At 53.8% G+C, this 21,292-nt stretch overlaps 2 protein-coding genes and 1 long non-coding RNA gene across 3 annotated transcripts; 1 reads left to right on the plus strand and 2 right to left on the minus strand.

The window, feature by feature from the left end:
• Window positions 1-10,681: 10,681 nt before the first annotated feature.
• LOC116575047 lies at window positions 10,682-13,338 on the minus strand. Its single transcript, XR_004279576.1, has 3 exons — window positions 13,246-13,338; window positions 11,938-12,040; window positions 10,682-10,784 (listed from the first exon to the last, which is right to left on the minus strand). It is a non-coding gene; the product is annotated as an uncharacterized LOC116575047 (long non-coding RNA).
• On the plus strand, window positions 10,692-14,004 carry GDF15 (growth differentiation factor 15). The gene is made up of 2 exons (XM_032316122.1): window positions 10,692-11,471; window positions 13,012-14,004. The coding sequence occupies exons 1-2, from the start codon at window positions 11,228-11,230 to the stop codon at window positions 13,653-13,655; spliced, it is 888 nt and encodes a 295-aa protein (XP_032172013.1). The 5' UTR covers window positions 10,692-11,227; the 3' UTR covers window positions 13,656-14,004.
• Window positions 14,005-17,258: 3,254 nt separating this feature from the next.
• On the minus strand, window positions 17,259-20,962 carry LRRC25 (leucine rich repeat containing 25). Its single transcript, XM_032316114.1, has 3 exons — window positions 20,847-20,962; window positions 19,436-20,229; window positions 17,259-17,694 (listed from the first exon to the last, which is right to left on the minus strand). Exons 2-3 carry the CDS (start codon window positions 20,218-20,220, stop codon window positions 17,556-17,558), a joined length of 924 nt encoding a protein of 307 aa, XP_032172005.1. The 5' UTR covers window positions 20,221-20,229; window positions 20,847-20,962; the 3' UTR covers window positions 17,259-17,555.
• Window positions 20,963-21,292: the final 330 nt, after the last annotated feature.

The following is a 21,292-nucleotide window of genomic DNA, read 5'->3' on the forward strand; positions in this document are numbered from 1 at the left end:
CGAGGGAAGAGGAGAGACAGGGAAGAGGAGAAAGCCGTGTAAAGACGGAAACAGAGTTTGGAGGGACGCGGCCACAGGCCAAGTGTTGGGGAGGAAGAATTCTGTCTTTCAAGGTCCCTCTAGTGGGACTAAGAATCCAACTGACATGAGACAGATTAACAGGAGAAAATCAAAATTTTTTAAAGATTTTATTTATTTATTTGACAGACAGAGATCACAAGTAGGCAGAGAGACAGGCAGAGAGAGAGGAGGAAGCAGACTCCCCGCTGAGCAGAGAGCCCGATGCGGGACTTGATCCCAGGACCCTGCGGATCATAACCTGAGCCGAAGGCAGAGGCTTAACCCACTGAGCCACCCAGGCGGACTGAGAAAATCAAATTTAATAGCGTGCATATGTCCGGGGAATCCACACAGACATGGGAGTGCCAGAGACAGCGAGACAACTCCATGATGACATGAACTCAGGGCGGGGGGTGGGGGAGGCTGAGGAGGAAAAGGGAGAAAGACCACTAGCAGGAAAGTGGGAGGACATGTTTGGAAAACAAAGATCGCCCTATTATGTAGGCGAGTTGCTTAGGTGGAGAGGAATCTCTGTTAATAGTTCTCTTCCTTAGGTGAGTCCGGGGATGGGGAAACTGAGTGATGGGCATTAAGGAGGCCACTGGATGGAATGAACCCCAGGTTTTATATGCAACTGATGAATCACTAAGTTCTACCCCTGAAACTAATAATACAGTGTATGTTAACTAAATTGAATTAGAAGAATTTTTTCCCCTAATTTTATTTATTTATTTGAGAGAGAGAGACAGCGAGAGAGAGCATGAGAGAGGAGAAGGTCAGAGGGAAAAGCAGACTCCCCGTAGAGCTGGGAGCCCGATGCGGGCCTCGATCTCAGGATTCAGTGATCATGACCCGAGCCGAAGGCAGCTGCCTAACCAACTGAGCCACGCAGGTGCCCGAATTAAAAGAATTTTTTAAAATAGCCCTCTTCCAGGCAGGGGCACCTGGGTGGCTCAGCCGTTAAGCATCTGCCTTCAGCTCAGGTCTCGACCCCGGGGTCGTGGGATCGAGCACCGTGTCGGGCTCCCTGCTCCGCGGGAGGCCCGTGTCTCCCTCTCACACTCCCCTTGGTTGTGTTCCCTCTCTCGCTGTCTCTCTCTCTGTCAAATAAATAAATAAAATCTTTAAAAAAAAAATTAGCCCTCTTCCTGGTACAAGCAAGCAGTTGAGGGAGAGGAAGTGAGCTTTGTCTGAATCCGCTGGGTTTTGATTGCTTTGAGCTCAAAATACTGTTCATGTCAAAGCAGAGTTCCGGCAGCATAGTGTCAGAGAGAGGCCCCTCAGCTTGAGGGAACCCAGAGAGAGAAGGGGGAATGCTTGTTGGAAGATAGGACATCAAAGCTGGGGTTTAATGATAAATAGTTCGTTGGAAGGAGACATTCTTTCTGAGCAAGCTTGCCCGGGCCTCGCTCAACCCAACTCCGGCTAAAGCAGACATTGCCTCCCAACCACGCATCCTCATGATAGTTATTAATTCTAAAATACTGGGATTACAACTCCTCTCAAGCCTCATCTACTCAGTGCTACTCTCTAAGCGGGTACTACTGAGAAACCGACCTTGGGAAGAGGTTAGCAATGCTTCCAGATCTGCTGGGCATCTGGAGGCCTGAGCCAGGATTTGACCCCAGGGCTGGCTGTGGAACCCTCTAGATGGCACAGGTGCCTGGTGACCCAGAGGGGAGTTTTGGGATATCAATTCTCCCTTGTCCTGTGAGCTCAGAGGAAATTTTCAAATAACCTGATTTTTTTTTTTCTTGCCTCTTCTGGACCTCCTGCCGTGACTGTGTGCCTCCTGTTACAAGAAACAAACAATAAAAGTGGGTGTGTGTTCTGTTGTGTGTTGTGTGTGTTTGACGAGGGTGACTATGGCCAAGAGTAGGTGATGAGAGAAAATTCTGGGCGGCTTGGGGCCAAGCCTGGTGGCAGGGACGGCCTGACCCCTGGCCTACATGCTGTTTACGCCCGCCTTGGACTGGCCCCTGAGGACCCACGGAAGCTGCCAGCGAGGAATGCAGGGTCCCGGGCTGCTGAGCTCATAGATGGCCGGCTGCCCACAGTCCGTCCCACTGCCCCTCCTGGCTTGGCCATGGGGCTGGCTATGAGGTCATCTGCTAATGATGTTGTAACAGGGAGCCAGATGGGCCTGGCTGTCAGCATTCCAGAGTCTGGTGAACCGGAAACACCAAAGAGCTTATGTCCCCCCTTTCCCTGTCCCTGGGGATCCCCCAGGCCCTCCGTGGCGCTGTGTTCCATCGGGAAATTCCAGAAATACATTAATTACTGGTCCTGCTTGTAAAGTGACAGCTCCTCTCCTGGATGGGCATAGCAAGGGAAAAGGATGGACCACAGGGGAAAGAAAGAACAAGTGTCTCGGCCATGGCGTTGGGTGAAAGACGACGGGCCGTGAGGAGAACACTCGGGCTGGTTGTATTATAAGAGGCTGGAAATCGGGCAAACTCGTCCGCAGTCACAGAAGTGGGCCTGGTTGTTATTCCAGGGATAGGGAGAGTGACAGGAGGGGGCCTAGAGGGTTCCTGGGCCTGGAATGTTCTGGAACCTCATCTGGGAAGTGGTCCCACAGGCCTACTGTGTGCGAAATGCCATCAAGACAAACACCAGAATGGCTTTCTTTTGCTTTTATGGAAGTCATAGCTCAAAAAAAGTTTAAAAGGAAAAAGGCAGAGGTGCCCGGGTGGCTCAGTGGGTTGAACCTCTGCCTTAGGCTCAGGTCATGGTCTCAGGGTCCTGGGATCAAGCCCCATGTCGGGCTCTCTGCTTGGTAGGGAACCTGCTTCCCCCTCTCTCTCTCTGCCTGCCTCTGCCTACTTGTGATCTCTCTCTCCCTCTGTCAAATAAGTAAATGAAATCTTTTAAAAAAAAAAAGAGGGGAGGCACCTGAGTGGCTCAATGGGTTAAAACCTCTGCCTTCAGCTCAGGTCATGATCCCAGGGTCCTGGGATCGAGCCCCGCATCTGGCTCTCTGCTCAGTGGCGAGCCTGCTCCCTCCCCACCCCTCTCTCTGCCTGCCTCTCTGCCTACCTGTGATCTCTGTCAGTCAAATAAATAAATAAAATATTTTAAAAAGGGGGGGAGGGGAAGGCAGAGGCTGTGGAAAATATTCAGGCCACTCCTTGAAACGTTAAACACAGAATCACGATTTGACCCAACAATGCCACTTCTGGGCCTTTCCCCAACAGGGCCTCATATCTTTGCATATGAATGTTCCCAGCAACCCTGCTCATAGTCACCAAAAGGTGAAAACAATCCACACGACCATCAATGGATGAAGAGATGAACACAACATGGTCTGTCCATCTGGTGGAATATTACTCAGCCGTAAAAAGGAATGAAACCCTGACACACCCTAGACCACGGATGAACAGTGAAAACGTCCTGCTCAGTGAAGGAAGCCGGGCATGAAAGGCCACCTGTTGTATGATTCCACATTTGCATGTGACACTGTCACTCACAATAAGAAATATGCGTTTGGTTTTTGACTCTTGGAATTCCTATGATCAGAGTGTAATTGTATCCTTTTTTTTTTTAGGTAGGCTCCACACCTATCCTTCCCCCATAGGGCTTGAACTCACCACCCTGAGATTAAGAGTTCAATGCTTTACCAAAGGAGCCAACCAGGTGCCCCAAGGGCTGCAAAGAGGTCTTTTGGGTTATTTTCCTCATGCGGTTGACTTCTGGAAGACACCTAACCCTGTGATTAGAGAGTTGAACTTTCAGTCCCAACCCCCACCCTGACCTCAGGGGAGGAGAGAGCGGCTGGAGGCCTAAGCCACCAATGACTTAATCATGCCTACGTGAGGAAGCTTCCATACAAACCCAAAGGGTGGGGGCGCCTGTGTGTCTCAGTGGGTTAAGCCTCTGCCTTCCACTCAGGTCATGATCTCAGGGTCCTAGGATTGAGTCCTGCATCGAGCTCTCTGCTCAGCGGGGAGCCTGCTTTCCCGCCTCTCTCTGCCTGCCTCTCTGCCTACTTGTAATTTCTCTTTCAAATAAATAAATAATTTTTTTTAAAAAAGGGGGGTGGGGCTCCCCAAAGAGCTTCCAGGTTGATCGAAATGGGGATTTGGGGAGAGGGCACCCCTTGCACATACCTTGCCCTATGCATGTCTTCCTCTGGCTACTGATTTGTATCCTTTAGCATCCTTTGCATAAATCAGTAAGTGCAGGAACAGGTTTCCTGAGCTCTGTGAGATGCTCTGGAAAAGCAACCGAACCCAAGGACAGGGAGTCCTGGAAACCTCTGGTTAAAGCCAGTCTATCGGGACCGCATCCAGGACTCCTGGATGAGCCCTGGGCATCTGAAGTGGAGACAGTCTTCTAGGATGGAACCCCGAATCTGTGGGATCTGACCCAGGTAGGTGGTTTCAGGATTAAGTGGCATCGTAGGACACCCATTGTTGGAGAATTGTTGGCGTGCGGAACCCTACCCCGCGCCCCACTACATTGGAAACTGCAGCACACTTAATATGAAATGTCCAGACCGGAAAGATCCAGAGAGACAGAAAGCTGATTGGTGTTTGCCAGGGGCTGGGGGAAGCGGAGGGGAAGTGGCTGCTCAGAGGGACGAGGTCTCCTTGGGTGGTGGTCAGAATGTTCTTGAAAAAACAGAGGTGACAGCAGCACAACTGCCACATGTCACTCCACCATTCACTTGAAAATGTTGAGCCGTCTGTTACTTTTCCACGGAGCCTCAAACCTGACAGCCTCCTAGGAGAGCTAGGGGGCGAGTAGAGATGTCTTTGGAGAAACCCTTCCAGGCCTCCAACTTCTATGTCCCTGGGGACCTAGGCCTTCCGACAAGACCCAGAGAGGGGCCTGCATGGCCAGGGGGGACCTGGTGGGATTGCCTCCTACAACTCTTGCTATCGCACTTGCCCACCCCCCGCCAGGGCCCTGGCTTTCTTAACTCTAGAAAGCCACTGGGTCTGAATGGAAAGAGGCTGGGTCCAACCTCCCAACCAGCTGCAATCTGGCTGGAAGTGGCCTTGGCAGGAGCCAGTTTAAGCACCTTCTGCTTGCTGGGGTATCCCTCGGGACACTTTGGGACCCTTCTGAAGCTGGGTGATAATCTCACTGTACAGAAGCTGAGACTGAGACTCGGGGGGCCCAAGTCTCCCCAGTGGGTGCATGCTAAGGGTGGAAGAAGGCCTGACCCTCTTCGCCCAGGGGGGACTTGCTGTGTGCTCCCCCCAGCACATCCTTGTGTCTCTCACCTGCGCACACTCCATCACACTTGACACACCCCCTCCATCTATCTCACACAGCTTTCTGTCTTCTCTCTGGCCAGGAAGCTAGATGCAGGCACAGGGGGTGGGACCAGGGGGCCTGAACCTTGGAGAAGGCTCTGAGGGGAAGACCTGGGTCTTTCTGGGGGCACCCCTTGGCCGTCCACCATCTGGGGTCTGGATCTGACGCACCAGCCCTCCCTGACCTAAACCCCAGCACTCCAATTCCCTGCCAGCTCTGCTCTGGGCCCAGAGCTAAGAGACTGGGTCCCAGAGTAGATTTAGCTCTAGCTAAGGGCCTCCCTCCCCTCTGGGGCAGACAGAGCCAAGCACAGACATGCCCAGGGCTGTGAGGTCAAGGCTGGGCTGGGGGAAAGGATAGGGGTTGGGAGCACCCAGCTGAGCCTGGGAAGGTAGTGTCAGAGAAGGGGCTTTTTGAGTAGGGTTTTGAGGAGCAAGTAGGAGTTCTCCTAAGTTAAGTTCTAACTTAACTTAGTTCCAGCTAAGGATGAGTGACTGCAAACACACCCAGTTAACTACATACCTCTTATGTACCTGACCCTGTCCCTCCTCCCTCGTTTGAATTTCTCTGCAGTGAAAGTCTCAGTTCTCATTTCCAGGTGAAGAAACGGAGATGGGATGAAGAGGACTGACTTGGCTAAGGTTGTATTTTCTGGTTCTTTCTGTCCCTTTCTCCTCTGCTTCCTTAGTTTTTCAACATCTCCAGCCTTTGGTCTTAACCAGGAAAGGAAGGGAGAGCAAGAATCCCATGAGGGAGAAGGCCAGCTCTTAAGCTCCTGCCATGGAGCTTAGCACACAATGACATTGTACTAAGTCTTCTTTGACAAAAGCATTCTTTCCACCAGTCCACCAGGCTGAGACGATGTTCTCTTTTTATGGAGGAGGATACTGAGGTTCCAAGTGGTTCCCCAGCTTCATCGGGAATACATCCCTGGAACGAGGCCCCGCTGTGACCTCTTGACTAAGTTTAGTCTGTACGCCGGGGCAGGCAGGAGATGCTGGGCGGGCTGGGATGGGTAAGTTCAGACTATGAAGTTTGGTCCTACAGTGTCAATCCCAGCTCAGAGAGTAAGGAGCACAGCCATGCCAGGGCAGGAATCAACACCATCACGTTGATCCCCGATGCTGCCGACGCCCTGGGGGGCTACCACGGGAGCCATGCCCTATCCCTGGCCCAGGACCTTCCCAGGACCCTCCAAGATGCAATTCAGGCTGGATGTCCCCAGATTCCAGAAGTTGCCGAAACACTTCCAGGACACCCCGACTATGCTGCTGTTGACCAAGAACTTGAAAGACTCACACCCCAGCCGCATCCTGAAGTGTGGATGAAGTCTCAGAGACCCTTCCGGGCAGTCCCCACATGCAACCAGTGGTTCTGTGTCTTAGAGACACACTGCTGAACCAGTTGTGAGCTCAGTAGCAATATCCTATCCTCCACTGGGACCGATGAAGGAGCTAGCAGGCTCATCTGTGGCCAGACAGGGGAGGGCTCGGCCAACATGGGATTGTTATAACCCCATCCTGATCACAGATGGGGAACCAGAAGCCCAGAGGGGCCAGGGACTCTCCTGAAAGCACACAGCACCTGCGGAACCCAGAGAGGCCGGCACTGGGAGGGCATGGTTCTTGCCCTTGGCTGGGGATCTGCATGTGAGGGTGGGGAGAAGGTGGGCAGAACCCGCTCAGGTTGGTTCCAGGTTGGAGGCAGTCGAGGGCCAAACGCAGCTAAAGTTGCCAGCAGAAGGTGCCCTGGAGAACTGGGCTACCTAGGATCCTGGGGTAGGGGGAGGATTTGGGGGATCGGGCAAGTGTCAGGCTCCAGGAAGGGCTCTGAACCCTCCTTGGGCTCGCCCAGACTGTGTATTTCCAAGTAAACCTCTGTCCTCTCGGACAGAGTAGCCTAGCAACTAGGCCAAGGGCCCTAAAACCACAGGCCCACTCTGCAGTTGTCCTCAAGACCTGGGTCGGGAGCTGTCTAGGGATCCTGAGGGTCCAAGGAATCTGGAAACTGGGCATCCTGTGTGGTCTGGTACCCTGTGCCCTGCACATAAGGAGGCCCACGAGTGGCCAGTTTCTCTTTCTGTCTCCACAGGAAACCTCCAGTTTAGCATCTCTCCTGCCCATGAGAGATCCTGCTTTATGCAGGCCCTACTCCCACTGTCTCCAGTGGCGCCAAGCCCACTGTGTTTCCTACAGTAGCTTGAAGGGCCGGGAGCCTGGGAGTCAGCTCCTTGTCCAACCTGGGTGTACCATGCTGGCCCCTGGAGCGCCGGAGCCACCAGGAAGACCGAGTAAAAAGCATTTGGGATATTTCTCTTAGCCTGACCATAATGCTGCCATTTTGGCCCCAAGCCCACAGGTCAGAATGGCAACCTTTTGGGTCAGGAGGGCACTTGCCAATGGCCTTGACTTGAAACTTAATTCCTAACAGATGCTGAGTGCACGTTGTCCCCTGACTCACTCATAGCCTATGAGTCCTCCTTCCAACCATGTGAGGGGCTGCCATTATCTCCTTTTACAGACAGGGAAACTGAGGCTCACCGGTCACAAGCTGAGGGTAGAGGCCTCACAGATCTCGCGGGACTCCAGTCCAGCCTTTAGTTGTTCCTTCTTCCCCAAATCCATTTCTCTTCCTCCCTCTCCTCACCAAACATCCCTTCAGCTGCCCAGAGACCCACAGAAGTGCCTGCGTCCCCCATACGTATGGGACACAGAGAAACAGGATGGGATGGGAAAGAGAGAAGCAACCCCAGGCTCTGGGAGGTGGCCGTGGCTCCTCACTGCTTGGGCTGGAGTCACCCAAGCGTCTGAGGGGTGGGCTCCAGAGCAAGTGGCTTTCGTGGCCCACATACTTTGTCTTGAGGAAATCCCTGGGAAAGCTGGTTTGAAATTGGGCTCTTTGCTCTCAAGGCAGGTGGTATCCCTGGGCATTAGAGGAGATTTTGGGGAACAGAGTTGACTTTCGGCCTGCCCTGGAGGTACCTGCTGTGTTTCTGGGGCTCCCTTAACATCTCGGGTTTCTAGCTGCTCCTAAATCTCTCTTTCAGAGAAAACTTTCCTGCTGCAGGTGACAGCGTCTTCTGTCCCCAAGGGAGGGCCTGGCCCCTGGCCCCCCTGGTTGCCTTCTCCCTGAGGCCCAGAGTTCCTGTGAGTGCCTTGTCCAAAACCCCCATGACTGGGACCCCACGGTCCAGTGGGCTTTGTCCAAATTACACCCCAGAAAGCTAATAAAACAGCTGAAATATGTGATTTCTTATGCATCTTTGTGAGAGGTTAGTGTCCACCAAGGGGCATCTGCCGGGGGAGGGGGGCGTCTGCCTAGGGGGAGTGGCAGCGGACAGAGAGGGCCCAGAAACCGTGGGATTCCTGTCCTTGGTATGCGACCTGGTGCCCTGTCTGTGGCGGCTCTTATGAGTGCACCGAGTTAAGAATGGTAAGAGTTCTGTACTGAATGTTCTCCTTCCTCACAACACACGGCCTTTGTTCTGATGCACAGAGAGTTTGAGTAATTTGCCTATGGTCACACAGCAAAGTGGGTGGCACTGGGATCTGAATCACGATCAGGGTGACACACAGCTTGTACAGACACTCTCACTCCCTGTGTGTTCTCCCTACAACCCTGACACAGAGTGCCTTTACCACGTTTTACAGATGGGGAAACTGAGGTTCTGCCAGTTGATGCCCCTTGTCCCGCGTGTCATGGCCAGGGAGGAGTGGGCCAGAACATCAATCCAGGCCAGCTTCTCTGGAGCTGACAAATGTCTAATCTGTTGGGACCTGATAAGGGAAAACTCTTCACAAGGCTTTGAAATTTGGGGGGGGGGGGGTGGCGGGAAACAGTCGTAGACACAGGGAACTTCAGAATCCTATCCCAGGCTTAGAAATGCCAGGGAAACAGATGACCAGCCAGGAGTTGGATATATGTGAGGTCTCCAGCGTGGACTCGCCCCTACGACCTTACGCACCTCCTTGCCTCCTCTTGGTTTGGTTCCCTTATTCAGTAATGGAAAAGTGTGTTAACAGTGTCTGAGGGCAGAGGCTAGGGAAAGTTGACGTCTCGCCACCATTGATCTTGCAAGGATGCCTATTAGGACAGTGCCCCCTTTGCCCCACCTAACCCCCAGGTTAGGTCAGGTCTAGCCACTGGTGCCCCTTGCTGACCTGTCCCTACCAGTTCGGATTACTCAGCACTCTGGCTTGCCTTCAGGGCCCGGCCTCTGCAGAGGGCACGGCAGTGTGGCTGTGAAGTGGCCCCGGGCCTTGTCTGGTCGGTCCAAGCCCCGTTACTAAGCACTTACTGTGTGTGCCAAGCTGGTGAGGCAAGAGGCTGTCCTTCCCAACAGCCCCCGTCAGGATCGAAGTGACGGGGCGGGAACCAGTGTGTTTACAAAGCACCTGAAGGCCCAGAGCATCACGGAGCAAGGAGTGGGGGGACATTGGGACCCATAGCTGGGTGATGATGCCACTTCACAGAGGCTGAGATTGAGACTCAGGGGGGACTAAGTCTTCCCAGTGGGTGCTTTCTGGGGTTGGGGAAGTCCTGACCCTCTTCGCCCAGGGGGGACTTGCTGTGTGCGCCCCCCAGCACATCCTTGTGTCTCTCGCCTGCGCACACTCCATCACACTTGACACACCCCCTCCATCTATCTCACACAGCTTTCCGTCTTCTCTCTGGCCAGGAAGCTAGATGCAGGCACGAGGGGTGAGGCCAGGGGTCCTGAACCTTGGAGAAGGCTCTGAGGGGAAGACCTGGGTCTTTCTGGGGCACCCCTTGGCCGTCCACCATCTGGGGTCTGGATCTGACGCACTAGGGGTGAGGCCAGGGGGCCTGAACCTTGGAGAAGGCTCTGAGGGGAAGACCTGGGTCTTTCTGGGGCACCCCTTGGCCGTCCACCATCTGGGGTCTGGATCTGACGCACTAGCCCTCCCTGACCTAAACCCCAGCACTCCAATTCCCCGCCAACTTGCTCTGGGCCCAGAGCCAAGAGACTGGGTCGCAGAGTAGCTTCAGCTCTGGCTAAGGGCCTCCCTCCAGTCTGGGGCAGACAGAGCCAAGCACAGACATGCCCAGGGCTGTGAGGTCAAGGCTGGGCTGGGGGAAAGGATAGGGGTTGGGAGCACCCAGCTGAGCCTGGGAAGGTAGTGTCAGAGAAGGGGTTTTTTGAGTAGGGTTTTGAGGAACAAGTAGGAGTTCCCCTAAGTTAAGTTCTAACTTAACTTAGCTGGAGTTCCAGCTAAGGATGAGTGACTGCAAACACACCCAGTTAACTACATACCTCCTATGTATCTGGCCCTGTCCCTTCTACCTCATTTGAACTTGAAAGACTCAGTTCTCATTTTCCAGATGAAGAAACGGAGACAGGATGGAGAGGACTGACTTGATTTAGGTTGTATTTTCTAGCTCTTCCTGTCCTTTTCTCCTCTGCTTCCTTTGTTTTTCAACATCTTCAGTCTTTGGTCCTAATCAAGAAGGGAGAGCAAGAATCCCATGAGGGAGAACACCACCACTTAAGGTGCTGCTGTGGAATTTAGCATATAGTTGGTAGCTAATTAAGTCTTTTTTTTTTTTTTTTCACAAAAGCATTCTTTCCACCAGCCCACCAAGCTGGAAGTCCCTATCTCATAGAAGAGGATACTGAGGTTCAGAGAGGCTTCTAGGGGGAGGGTACCCCTGCTTCTCCAGGAGAAATCCCCCCAGAAGGGCCTCCCCCTGAAAAGCAGCCCAAGACTCAGCCAACTATGGTCCCCGGAGTGTTTACTCTGCACCCAGGGCGGAAGGGACCAGGCAGGCGGGGGCGGACAAAGTCCGGGGGTTATAAAGGCCAGTCCAGCAGCGTCCGGTGTCTCAGTTCAGAGCTCAGCTAGTTCGGCACAGCTGGACAAGGGCACCACACTCCTCACCCATGCTGCCAGTGCTGCTGATGTTCTCGTGGCTGCCTTCGGGAGGTGCCCTGTCTCTGGCCCAGGAGCGCCTCCCAGCCTTTCCAGGACCCTCAGATGCACACTCCAGTACGGACATCTCCAGAGCCCAGGAGTTTCGGAAACACTACGAACACCTGCAGACCAGGCTGCGGTTGAACCAAAGCTGGGGTGATTCAAACTCTGACCTCAACCTTACAGCTCCAGTCCGGATACTCACTCCAAAGCGTGAGTGAAATCTAAGAGACCTCTGTCCCCTAGGCAGCTACCATCATCTAACCAGTGGTTCTGAGTCCTAGGGGCCCAGGCCTGCCACCGAGCCTCTGTTTCCCCATCTGTGAAACAGACAAGAACAGCTCCCGTTGGGGCTGATGGGAGGCTGGTGGCCTGGTTTATGCCAAGACAAGGTGAGGCTTGGCCAAAGTGAGATGTTACAGATTGCAGATGGGGAAACTGAGGCTCAGAGAAGCCAGGGATGCTTCTGAAATCTCACAGAGACTGGAATGCCCTGAGACAAAGTCTGGCGGCAGGGTGTGTGTGTGGGGCGGGGGGGGACTTATCCTTGGATGTGAGGGTTGGGGGAGGGCGTACAATCCAGGAGAGTGGGTGCAGGGGAGCCAGCAGAGTGGACAAGAGGGGTGGGGGGAGCAGAGGAGAGCAGCATAGCCCAGGGGTAGACGGAATGTGCCTGTACTTGTTCCAGATCTGATGCAATCCCTTGACACGGCATCGCTCAAGTCGCATGTGGCATGTGCCTTAGAGAGGGAGGAGATATTCTCTTGCCATCCACAGAGGGTCTAGGGGGAAGAGAGGGCAGAAGGAGATCTGGGTTATGCTAGAAAGTGGGAGGGGTTAGGGGAGGAGTGTCAGGCCAGAAGGGAGCGTTACTATGGCACCCTAATCCTACTAGAGCTATGAGACTCCAGGTAATCTTCTTCTTGTCCTTTCTGAGCCTAGTGAGTCCAGGACCCTCAAACCCTAGTCCCCGAAGTATCTCCAACACCTGCACCAGCCTAGGGCCCTGAGAATCCTGGGGATCCAGATATCCTTCATTTTCATATATGGAAACCAAGACGCACAGCGTTGAAAACAAAGTAGCTAGCCCCAGCACTTAGTAGGCCTTCAGTGAAATGTTTTTGACTGCCACAAGAGGCAGAACCAGTGTTTGGATTTTAGTCCCTCTAAATATCATGTAGACATTAATCCTGCAAGTTTTTGTTTGTTTGTTTGGTTGGTTGGTTTTTTTTTTTTTTTTTTAGTTTTATTTATTTGAGAGAGAGAGAGAGAGAAAGAGCACAAGCAGGGCTAGGGAGGGGCAGAGGGAGATGGAGAAGCAGTCTCCCAGCTGAGCAGGAAGCCTGACATGGGGCTCCATCCGAGGACCCTGGGATCACGATGGGAGCTAAAGGCAGAGGTTTAGCCGACTGAGCCACCTAGGTGCCCTAATTTCATCAAGTATTTTCTAAATACCTACTGTATGCCAGACATGATGGTAACCAGGCAAACAGAAATCCCTGAGGGGATTCAGGAGGGGAGATGAAATGATACACAATGAAATAAAAGAAAATAAGGCAGTGCCTATTTTAGGCAGGCTGGGGGGATATGTAGCCTGCCATGCTGACAGTCAGGGGAATAGTGTGCTTGGAAGAGGAAGCAGCTTGTGCAAAGGCCCTGAGGTGGGATGCTGCCTGGCGCGTGGGAGGAAATGGGCACTCCGCGCCTGGCGCACAGTTGGCCCGTGGTTGACTGGCTTTCCTCTCTTCCTCAGTGCGACTGGGACCGGGCGGCCACCTGCACCTGCGCATCGCCCTGGCGGACCTGACCGAGGGGCTCCCCGCAACCTCCCGCCTGCATCAGGCGCTGCTCAGGCTGTCGCCGACGGAGCCCAGCTCGTGGGACGTGACTCGGCCGCTGCAACGTCAGCTCAGCCTTGGAGGTTCCAGGGCCTCCGCACTACACCTACGACTGCTGCCTCGGTTGAACAGGTTGCGAGCAACGTTACCTTCCGCACGTCCCCAGCTTGAGCTGCATTGGCGGCCAAGCGCGGCCAGGGGGCGCCGCGACGCGCATGCGCACGCCGGAGACGGTTGCCCCCTCGGGGAGGGACGCTGTTGCCGCCTGCAAAGCCTGCGCGCGTCGCTCGAGGACTTGGGTTGGGCCAACTGGGTGGTGGCGCCTCGCGAGCTAGACGTGCGCATGTGTATTGGCGCGTGCCCAAGCCAGTTCCGGTCGGCTAACACGCACGCGCAGATGCAGGCGCGCCTGCACGGCCTGAATCCCGACGCCGCGCCTGCGCCATGCTGCGTGCCCGCCAGCTATGAGCCGGTGGTGCTCCTGCACCAAGACAGCGACGGTCGCGTGTCGCTTACGCCCTTCGACGATCTCGTAGCCAAGGACTGCCACTGTGTATGAGCGGTGCTGGTCTTTTACTTACGGCTCGTGAGCAATGGAAGCGACCTCAGAGATCCTTGTCTGTCGAATGGGCTTGTGGGACCTGAGATACCACCTCTGCTGTCAACCCCCCCTTCCCACACCTCTGTATTTATAAGTTTGTATTTATTATTAATTTATTGGGATGCTCTCTGTGGGGACTGGAGGGCTGGGGAGGGCTAGTCTGACGGTGTGCGCTTATTTAAAACTGTGGTAATAAAAGTGAAGGTGTTTGACCTGAACCCCGTGGTGTTCAGGATGGAGCTGGTGACCTTGGGAGGAATCTTCCCCTCCCTGGCCTCAGTTCTTAGAGCCCTATTGGGGGCTCGATTCCAGGACCCTGAGACTATGACCCAAGCTGAAGGTAGAGCTTAATCCACTGAGCCACCTAGGCGTTCTTCCCTGGCCTCAGTTCTTACAGGGCACCTGTCTCTTACTGTCCTTCTGCCTCTCTCTGCATTGGAGTCACCTTTCCAAATACAGGCAGCCCGAGTCATGTCCATCTGCAGCCAAGTGTATCGTGTGTGATGTTGCCTCCAACCCAGAAGAGTCCCATCACTTCTATTTGGGGCATCTCCCTCCATGTTAATGGTACCTCTATTCTTTCATTTAAAAAGAGCAAGGGTGGTGTGGGGGGCACCGCCTGTGCAGCTAGGACAGCTGGGAGTTATGGGGCTCTGCCTGTGCTTGGTTTGCACCAGTCCACAAGCGACAGCATGGCAGCCATCCCCTCTAGCTGCTCACTGGTCACCACCCATGGTCATTACCAGCGCTATCTGTGATCCATTTTCAGCCACAGCTCACGCGGAAGTGCAGAGTACCCTGGGGAAGCCATCCCTCAGCACCCTGGTCTCCCCAGAGCTGACCAGGGTCACTGGTGGGCGAGCTTTTTTTTCAGGAAGTCCACTCTCCCATACATGGCTTCAGTGTTAGAGTCCCCAGAACTCTCAGGATCTCTCCAGGCCTCCAGAAACAGAATCACCTGTGACTTGGTTCTGGAAGCCATGAGGAAGCAGCTCCGTGGCCAGCCTGGCAAAGCCAACTCCCCACCCCAGTCCTGTGGCCACCCGGGCCACCAGGCCTCAGGCAGCGCTGGGCTCATCAGAGCCCTTCCCCTCTCTTCACCTCCCCTCCCCCAGACAAGGCCGGCTGCAGCAAGCAGAAGCAGTTTTTTTTTCTTCTTTTTTTTTTTTAATATCAAAACAGCAAAACACCAAAAAGGAAGTTGAGAGAACCCCACTCTTCACTATCCAAGCCACATGCATGCTCTCCTGACACCCCATAACTGGGTGCCCTGCACCAAGTGGAAAAGTAACTCCAAGCAGTCAGTTAAAAAAGAAAAAAAAAAGGGGGGGGGAGGAAATAGATATGTTGTGAAGAACATTTTCATGCACATGGCATCTCCCATTTTATCTAGTCTTTCTACTTAGGATCTTGGAATCCCCGAGATGTGCCAGGTCCGCCCCCTCCCCACACCCACCTGCCTGTCCACCCTGAGAATCTCCGGAGGGAAAGGTTATGGGGCCTGGGGGACCTGCTTGCAGCAGTGAGTGAGGTGTGTAGCCTGTGAATGCTGCCACCCAGAGGCAGACCTGAATGATTGTAAGTACCCCTGAATGTATTCAGCAAATGACAGCTTTGTGCCAGACCTTGACTGGGCCACTGAGGACACAGGAGGAACAAGACAGGCAAAAGCATTCCATCTGAGCCAGTTGAGTGAGGAAGACAAGTGAGTACAAAGAGAAATACTAAGAAGGTGGTGGATTGTGGTAGGAATTGTGCTGAGGAGTCAACCTGGGGAATGCATTAATGAGAGAAGAGGTGATGTAGATGGGGGGCGGTGGTGACATCTGAACCGAGACCTGGAGGAAGAACAGGACTCGGGGGACAGGTGGGGAATGGGCATTTGTGGAAGTCAGAACAGCAGGTGCAAAGGCCCTGGGGTGGAAATGAGCTCAGTGTTCAGAGGCAAAACTGTTGAAGATGGGGCCAGTGGGGTGGGTGGGGGCCAGAATCCACCGGTGGTGGTGAGGGGTGTGGGTATGTTTGAAGAGCCAAGGGTAGATGTGAAGGGTTGGGAGCTGGGGAGGGCTGGGATCTGATTTACCCTGGAGGTGAAGAAGGGAAATGATCAGGGACAATAGTGGGCATTATAACAGTGTCTAGGGTGGGGACGCAGGGGTTCAAGGAAGCTAAAGACCCTTACAGGTTCCCTCTCCCACCTCAGATCATTCCCAAGTTCTGGGGAACCCAAGAAAGGCTCAAAATTAAGCTCAATTCCAGGGTCCCCCAAAGCTAACAGATGCCCTGTAAGCATCTCCCCAGATATCAGCTGTTGCCTTTGCTGAACATTGTAATAGCGGTGTGCCTTTTCATATCTCTAGTTGCAATTTACCAAGCTGGTCCCCCTGCCCAGTATTCGTGTCCTCTCCACTTCTCAAACACTTACACATCCTTCAAAACCCACTCCATGTTTCCTTCTTATGCACAGCCTTTTCCAAACTCTTTCGTTTGTCTCCCTCTGGAGCCCTTGGCCCCATCCCTCCCTCCAGCCCAGGCTTAACCTTTCAGGACCGAGGGTGTCCGTGTCCAGCTGTCTCGCCTATACTGGAGGATTGACAGGAGCCAGGCTGGGAGCCCCTGACAGGAAACCCAGCTGAGGCACGAGTTTGGAAAAAAGTCCTGAAATACACAGAGCTCTGGGAGTGATTAACTCTGCCTGAGGAGGAACCGAGAAAGGCCTCAGTAGAGTGGCATTGAACCTGGCCTTGAAGGATGAGTTAAGACATCTCAGCTTATTAAGCTAAAGCAGCTACAGCGACTAGTTGCCTGTTGTACAGATGCGGAAACTAAGGGCCTGTTAGTGGCAGAGTCCAGACTTGGACCCATGCCTTCTGACACTCAGACCAGGGTTCTGCATCTGTATTAAGATGTTTAAGAGTGAGGGCGCCTGGGTGGCTCAATGGGTTCAGGTCATGATCTCAGGGTCCTGGGATCAAATCCCGCATCGGGCTCTCTGCTCAGCAGGGAGCCTGCTTCTCTCTCTCTCTCTCTCTCTCTCTCTCTGCCTGCCTCTCTGTCTACTTGTGATCTCTGTCAAATAAATAAATAAAATCTTTAAAAAAAAAAAAAAAGATGTTTAAGAGTGAGAAAAAAATGGAAGGAGATGGCATTCTGGGCAAAAGGAATGGCATGGGCAAATGGAAATTTCAGGAGTGAGGTGGGCTGGATGGTGAGGAGGCCTAGACCAGAAGAACAGAAGAGGGTAGTGATAGTGAGGTGAGTAGGGCAGAATTACGCAGGCCTCAACCACCAGGCTGAAGTCCTGGGGGAGGATAATGGGGAGCCACGGAGGGTGTGTGAGCAGGGGAGGGGCACAGTCCCATTCATAAGTTATAATGATCCCTTGGGGCTGGTGTGGGCTGCCCTGGGAGCTGAGCCGGGGTACCAAATGGCTGGGAACAGGGCCTGAAAGGGACAGAGGGGACGGACCAAGAGTGGGGAACAATTCGGGAATCAGAGAATCTGGCTTGGGGAGCTTAGGGAATCCCCACCTCAAAGAACCCACTTGCCCTGAGCCAGCAGCTTTGTGAGCCCTACGGCATTTATTAAGCTCAGTCTGCACACCAAGGGTGATGACAGAGTTCACGAACTGACCCCTCCTGTCGCCATACCGGAGCCTCTCCTCTTCCCCTTCCAGCAGCTTAAGGAACTGAGAAGCAGAGCAGGGGCTGGAGAGGGAGCTGAAGAACCTCCCTGGGGCCTCAGCGACGGTCCTTCCCTGTCCCCATTCCTCAGGTGGGAAGACTGAGGCCAGGGAAGAGTCAGAATGCCCCAAAGTCACATAGAAGGCAGCAGGCTGGAGGTCAGGGCATCAGAGGCTCAGCGCCCAGGGATCACATACTCCTCCTCATCCAGCGGGATCTTGCGCAATGACTGCAGGTTGCAGTAGACAGGCTGGGAGGCATGGTCCGGGCCCTCGTAGTTCATGTAGAAGTCGCTATCCTCTGTTGGGTGAGCCCTGGGGAGACGGATAGACAGGAGGAGGGGGGCTCTTAGGGGTAGGCACGTCAGCTTTGAGAGGCAAAGAAAGCTCTGGGTGCCTGAGTCCCCTCCTAGTATTTACATAGGAGGAAACTGAGGCACACGGCGGTATTCTCCCAGCCTCCCAACTTTGTCTGAGGAGAAGAGGTGGGGGCCAGGGATTCAGGGAAGATTCCATGGATTCAGCATTGTAATGCTCTGGTCCGAGGACCTCAAGCCCATGGTTGAATTGTTTCCTTCCTTAAAGTTGAGATAGTTGCTCACTTTTTACATTGACGTCTAGATTTTTTTTTTTTTTTAATCTTAACTCTAATTTTTCAGTTTCCTTTTCAAAAATCAGAAGCTCTGGTCACACCAAAGACATGCACACAGTGGCTAGGGCCAAACCAGTGCCCTTTCAGCTGGGAGTTGTTTTCATTAGATTCTCTAAAACAAGAGACTTTGTGACCTGTGACCTCGATACAAAAACAAATTGGAGTCTTAGTTTCTGAATCCATAGAATTGGTGTAGGAGAAGATAGCTTCTTAGTGATGTCTAACTGTATATGGCAGAGAAGAACATCCTCTTAACCCCTCCACCCCCCCCAAAAAAACTCTCCTGCTTCTAGAACATTCTAACTCTATTCTCTACTGGGTAACTTGTACCCAGCAACTACTCATTTTTTAAGAAAAAAACCAACCCAAACACATAAAAGCTTGTCCACAAATAAAAAAGAGTAGAAACCAAACTCATACTTGCCTCAAATTTGCTATGTTTTTGGGCCAGTCACTCCCCTGCCTCCCAGAGCCTCCATTGGTACAAGTAGGGTGAGAATGACAGATCCCGTTCTAAACAATGCCTTTGGTGGAGACTGATCCTGAGGCTTTGGTGACATTGAGGCAGAAGTGAGCATCACAGCCCAAGATGCCTTAGGGAGATGAGTGTATTCGACTCCCTCCTCCAGGCCACTTCTGCCTTTGAGCCCTATTTGCATCTGCTTTCCATATCCTCTCATTTCTCACCCACAGCTTCCCACCAGCCTCCCCACTTTGTGGATTCCCCTACCCACACCCATCCATGACTCTGTTCCATTCCTGCCTGGATTCTCCCAGGCCCTCTAGCCTCAGCTCTCAGGTCTTGCCTTCTCAAACTGATTCACAGAAGAGTCTCCATTCTCTCCCACCTCCAGGCCTTCACCCCTGTGGGGGTTGCCTCCTGCAGCAACTCCTTTCATTCCCTCACCCAACCTGGAAAAGCTGAACCCATCCAGCTAAGTCCAGCCAAGTCTGGAGGTATCAGGGCTTTGTGGGGGAGAGAAGGACACAGCTTTCTGAGCCTCTCTAGTGTCAAAGGGATATGTGGAAAGGGGAGCTGTCCCCATTTTACAGAGACTGAAAGAGAGGCTCAGAGATAGCCCTGGGTCACACAGGATCTAAGCCCAGGCCACCGACTACTTCTGCAAAGCCCCTACTCTGCCTAGAACACTTGCTTCCTCTCTCCCCATCCTTGGCCACCAGAAACTCAAGTTTGCAGGTCACGAAGGAGGAAACTTGTCTCATATACAGGAACTCGCTTAATTCTTATCCCAACTCTATTAGGTGGGGGCTGTTATTATCCCCATTTTACAGATGAGAAAACGGAGGCACTGAGGTAAATCGACTGGCTTACAAGAGATGGCACCAGGATTTGAACCCCGGCCATCTGGGCCAGAGTCTTACAGACAGATCTGAATCACTCACCCATGTTCGGCCCACTGGTGCCCGGCAGCTGGCTGGCCCACGAACACATTCTCATAGTCAGGGGTGCAGGGTCTGGGCACGGCTGCTGCTGGGGGCTTAGGGCTGAGGCCCCGGCTACTGTATCTCGGCTGCTTGCCAGAGCCAGACCGAGAACCATCCTGAGCAGCCCTTGTTTTGTTCACGTCCCGTTTACTGATCCTCCCACGGCCCCAGAGTCTCCAGGCCAGCACTAGGCCAGCAATGGTGAGCCCCAGGAGCAGGCTCCCACTGGCCACCAGTGCCCCGATGACCGATAAGGATAGGCCAGGGGGGCAGCCAGCCTCCAGGAAGGAGGAGACATTGTGCCAGCCACCAGTAGCTGTGTCCCTGCACTGGAGAGGTAGCCAGCCAGAGCAGTTGTCCTGTCGGATCTGGTGCCAGGATACTAGGACACAGCTGCAGTCAGCCTTCAGGTCAAGCGTACAGCGCAGGGCCAGCTCCCCATCCACGCGGTCCAGTGGGTTGTTCGTCACATCGAGGACACTCAGGTTTCCCAGCAGTTTAAAGAAGAGTGGTGGTAGCTCTCGAAGACCATTCCCAGACAGGATAAGGTGGAGCAGGCTCCTGGCCTGCAGAGACTGGTTCTGGGGCAGTCTGAGGCCTTGGCCACTGAAATTCAGGCATGTGTCTTTGAACTCTGTGTTCCAGTCCATGTTCCCAGACGACACGTTGCAGGAAAATGCTTGGCTGCCTGGATCCTGCAGCAGCAGTGGCAACAACAGCATCCACGCCAGGGAGCCCCCCATTCAAGCAACCTAGGCAGAGACACCAGAATCCAGGCCCGGACCTTAGCCTGTGGTCACCTCACCCTCACCTCCTGTGTTTTATTATTATTCTTATTGTTATTACTATCATCTCAGAGTGGCCCAGGCTGTTTCTGAAATGGTAAAACGCGGGCCCTCGCTTGGCGCCCCTCTGGTTGGCTCTAGCCTCTGGCTTCAGTCGCCCCCTCTGGGGAATGGGTACATAATCCCGGTGCCTGATGGTGCTGGAAAGCAGGAAAACCCGGTCCAGTCAGCCCCTCCCCTTCTCCCAATGGAGTCCCTTCTGGTTAAGTCTTCCCTTCCCCCCCACCCCCCATCACTAATATTTCAGGCGCCCTCATTGGTCAAGACGGGACCATATGCAAAATAAGAGGTTGCCCCGGAAACGGCCTGCAGGGGGCCGCGCTAATTGTTTCACAGAAAACTGCGGGGTGCTGGGAGTCTCGGGCTGGGGTTGGACGGGGCTGCAGTAAGGAAGCCCCTCCAGTCTGGCTTGAGGTCCCTTCCCGGACCCAAGTTCTAGCGCGTCCGTTCTGGTCCCACTGCCACGCTCTTGCCTCGGCGGTGCTGGAAGGATCTGGGGCGGGAGGGGCTGCGTGGTGGCTCACCTGGACGTGGGGGCTGAAGTGGTTGGCACCCTCCGTGGATCTGCTGTGGTCCGGGGTTCTCCTCAGGATCTGCACCCAGCGACTCAGGGAAGAGGAACTGGTGTCCGGGTGCAATGCTGAGGGGAAGAATGAAGACACTGAGACCCGCCCCCCTGCAAGGCCTGAGGCCCAGGATTCTCACGGGAGGGGGAGGGGCGACCTGCTTCTCTTTTGCTGGAACCCAGTGACTAAATGTCCCCCATTAATACCCCAACCAACCGACTGCTACCTCATCAACTCGCTTCCTGGTGTCAGCTCGGTTGACGCCCAGCCCGTGCATTCTGTGTTCATTCTACAATCACCCAGGCTGGACTTCCAAAAGGCCTCTGTACGACCAGGTTCTGCGGGAGCACCGAGTCCTCCGAGTGGACAGAGCTAGACACACACCAGACACACCCTGTCCAGTG

Source organism: Mustela erminea, chromosome 1 (genome assembly GCF_009829155.1).
Source record: "Mustela erminea isolate mMusErm1 chromosome 1, mMusErm1.Pri, whole genome shotgun sequence".
NCBI lineage: Eukaryota > Metazoa > Chordata > Mammalia > Carnivora > Mustelidae > Mustela > Mustela erminea.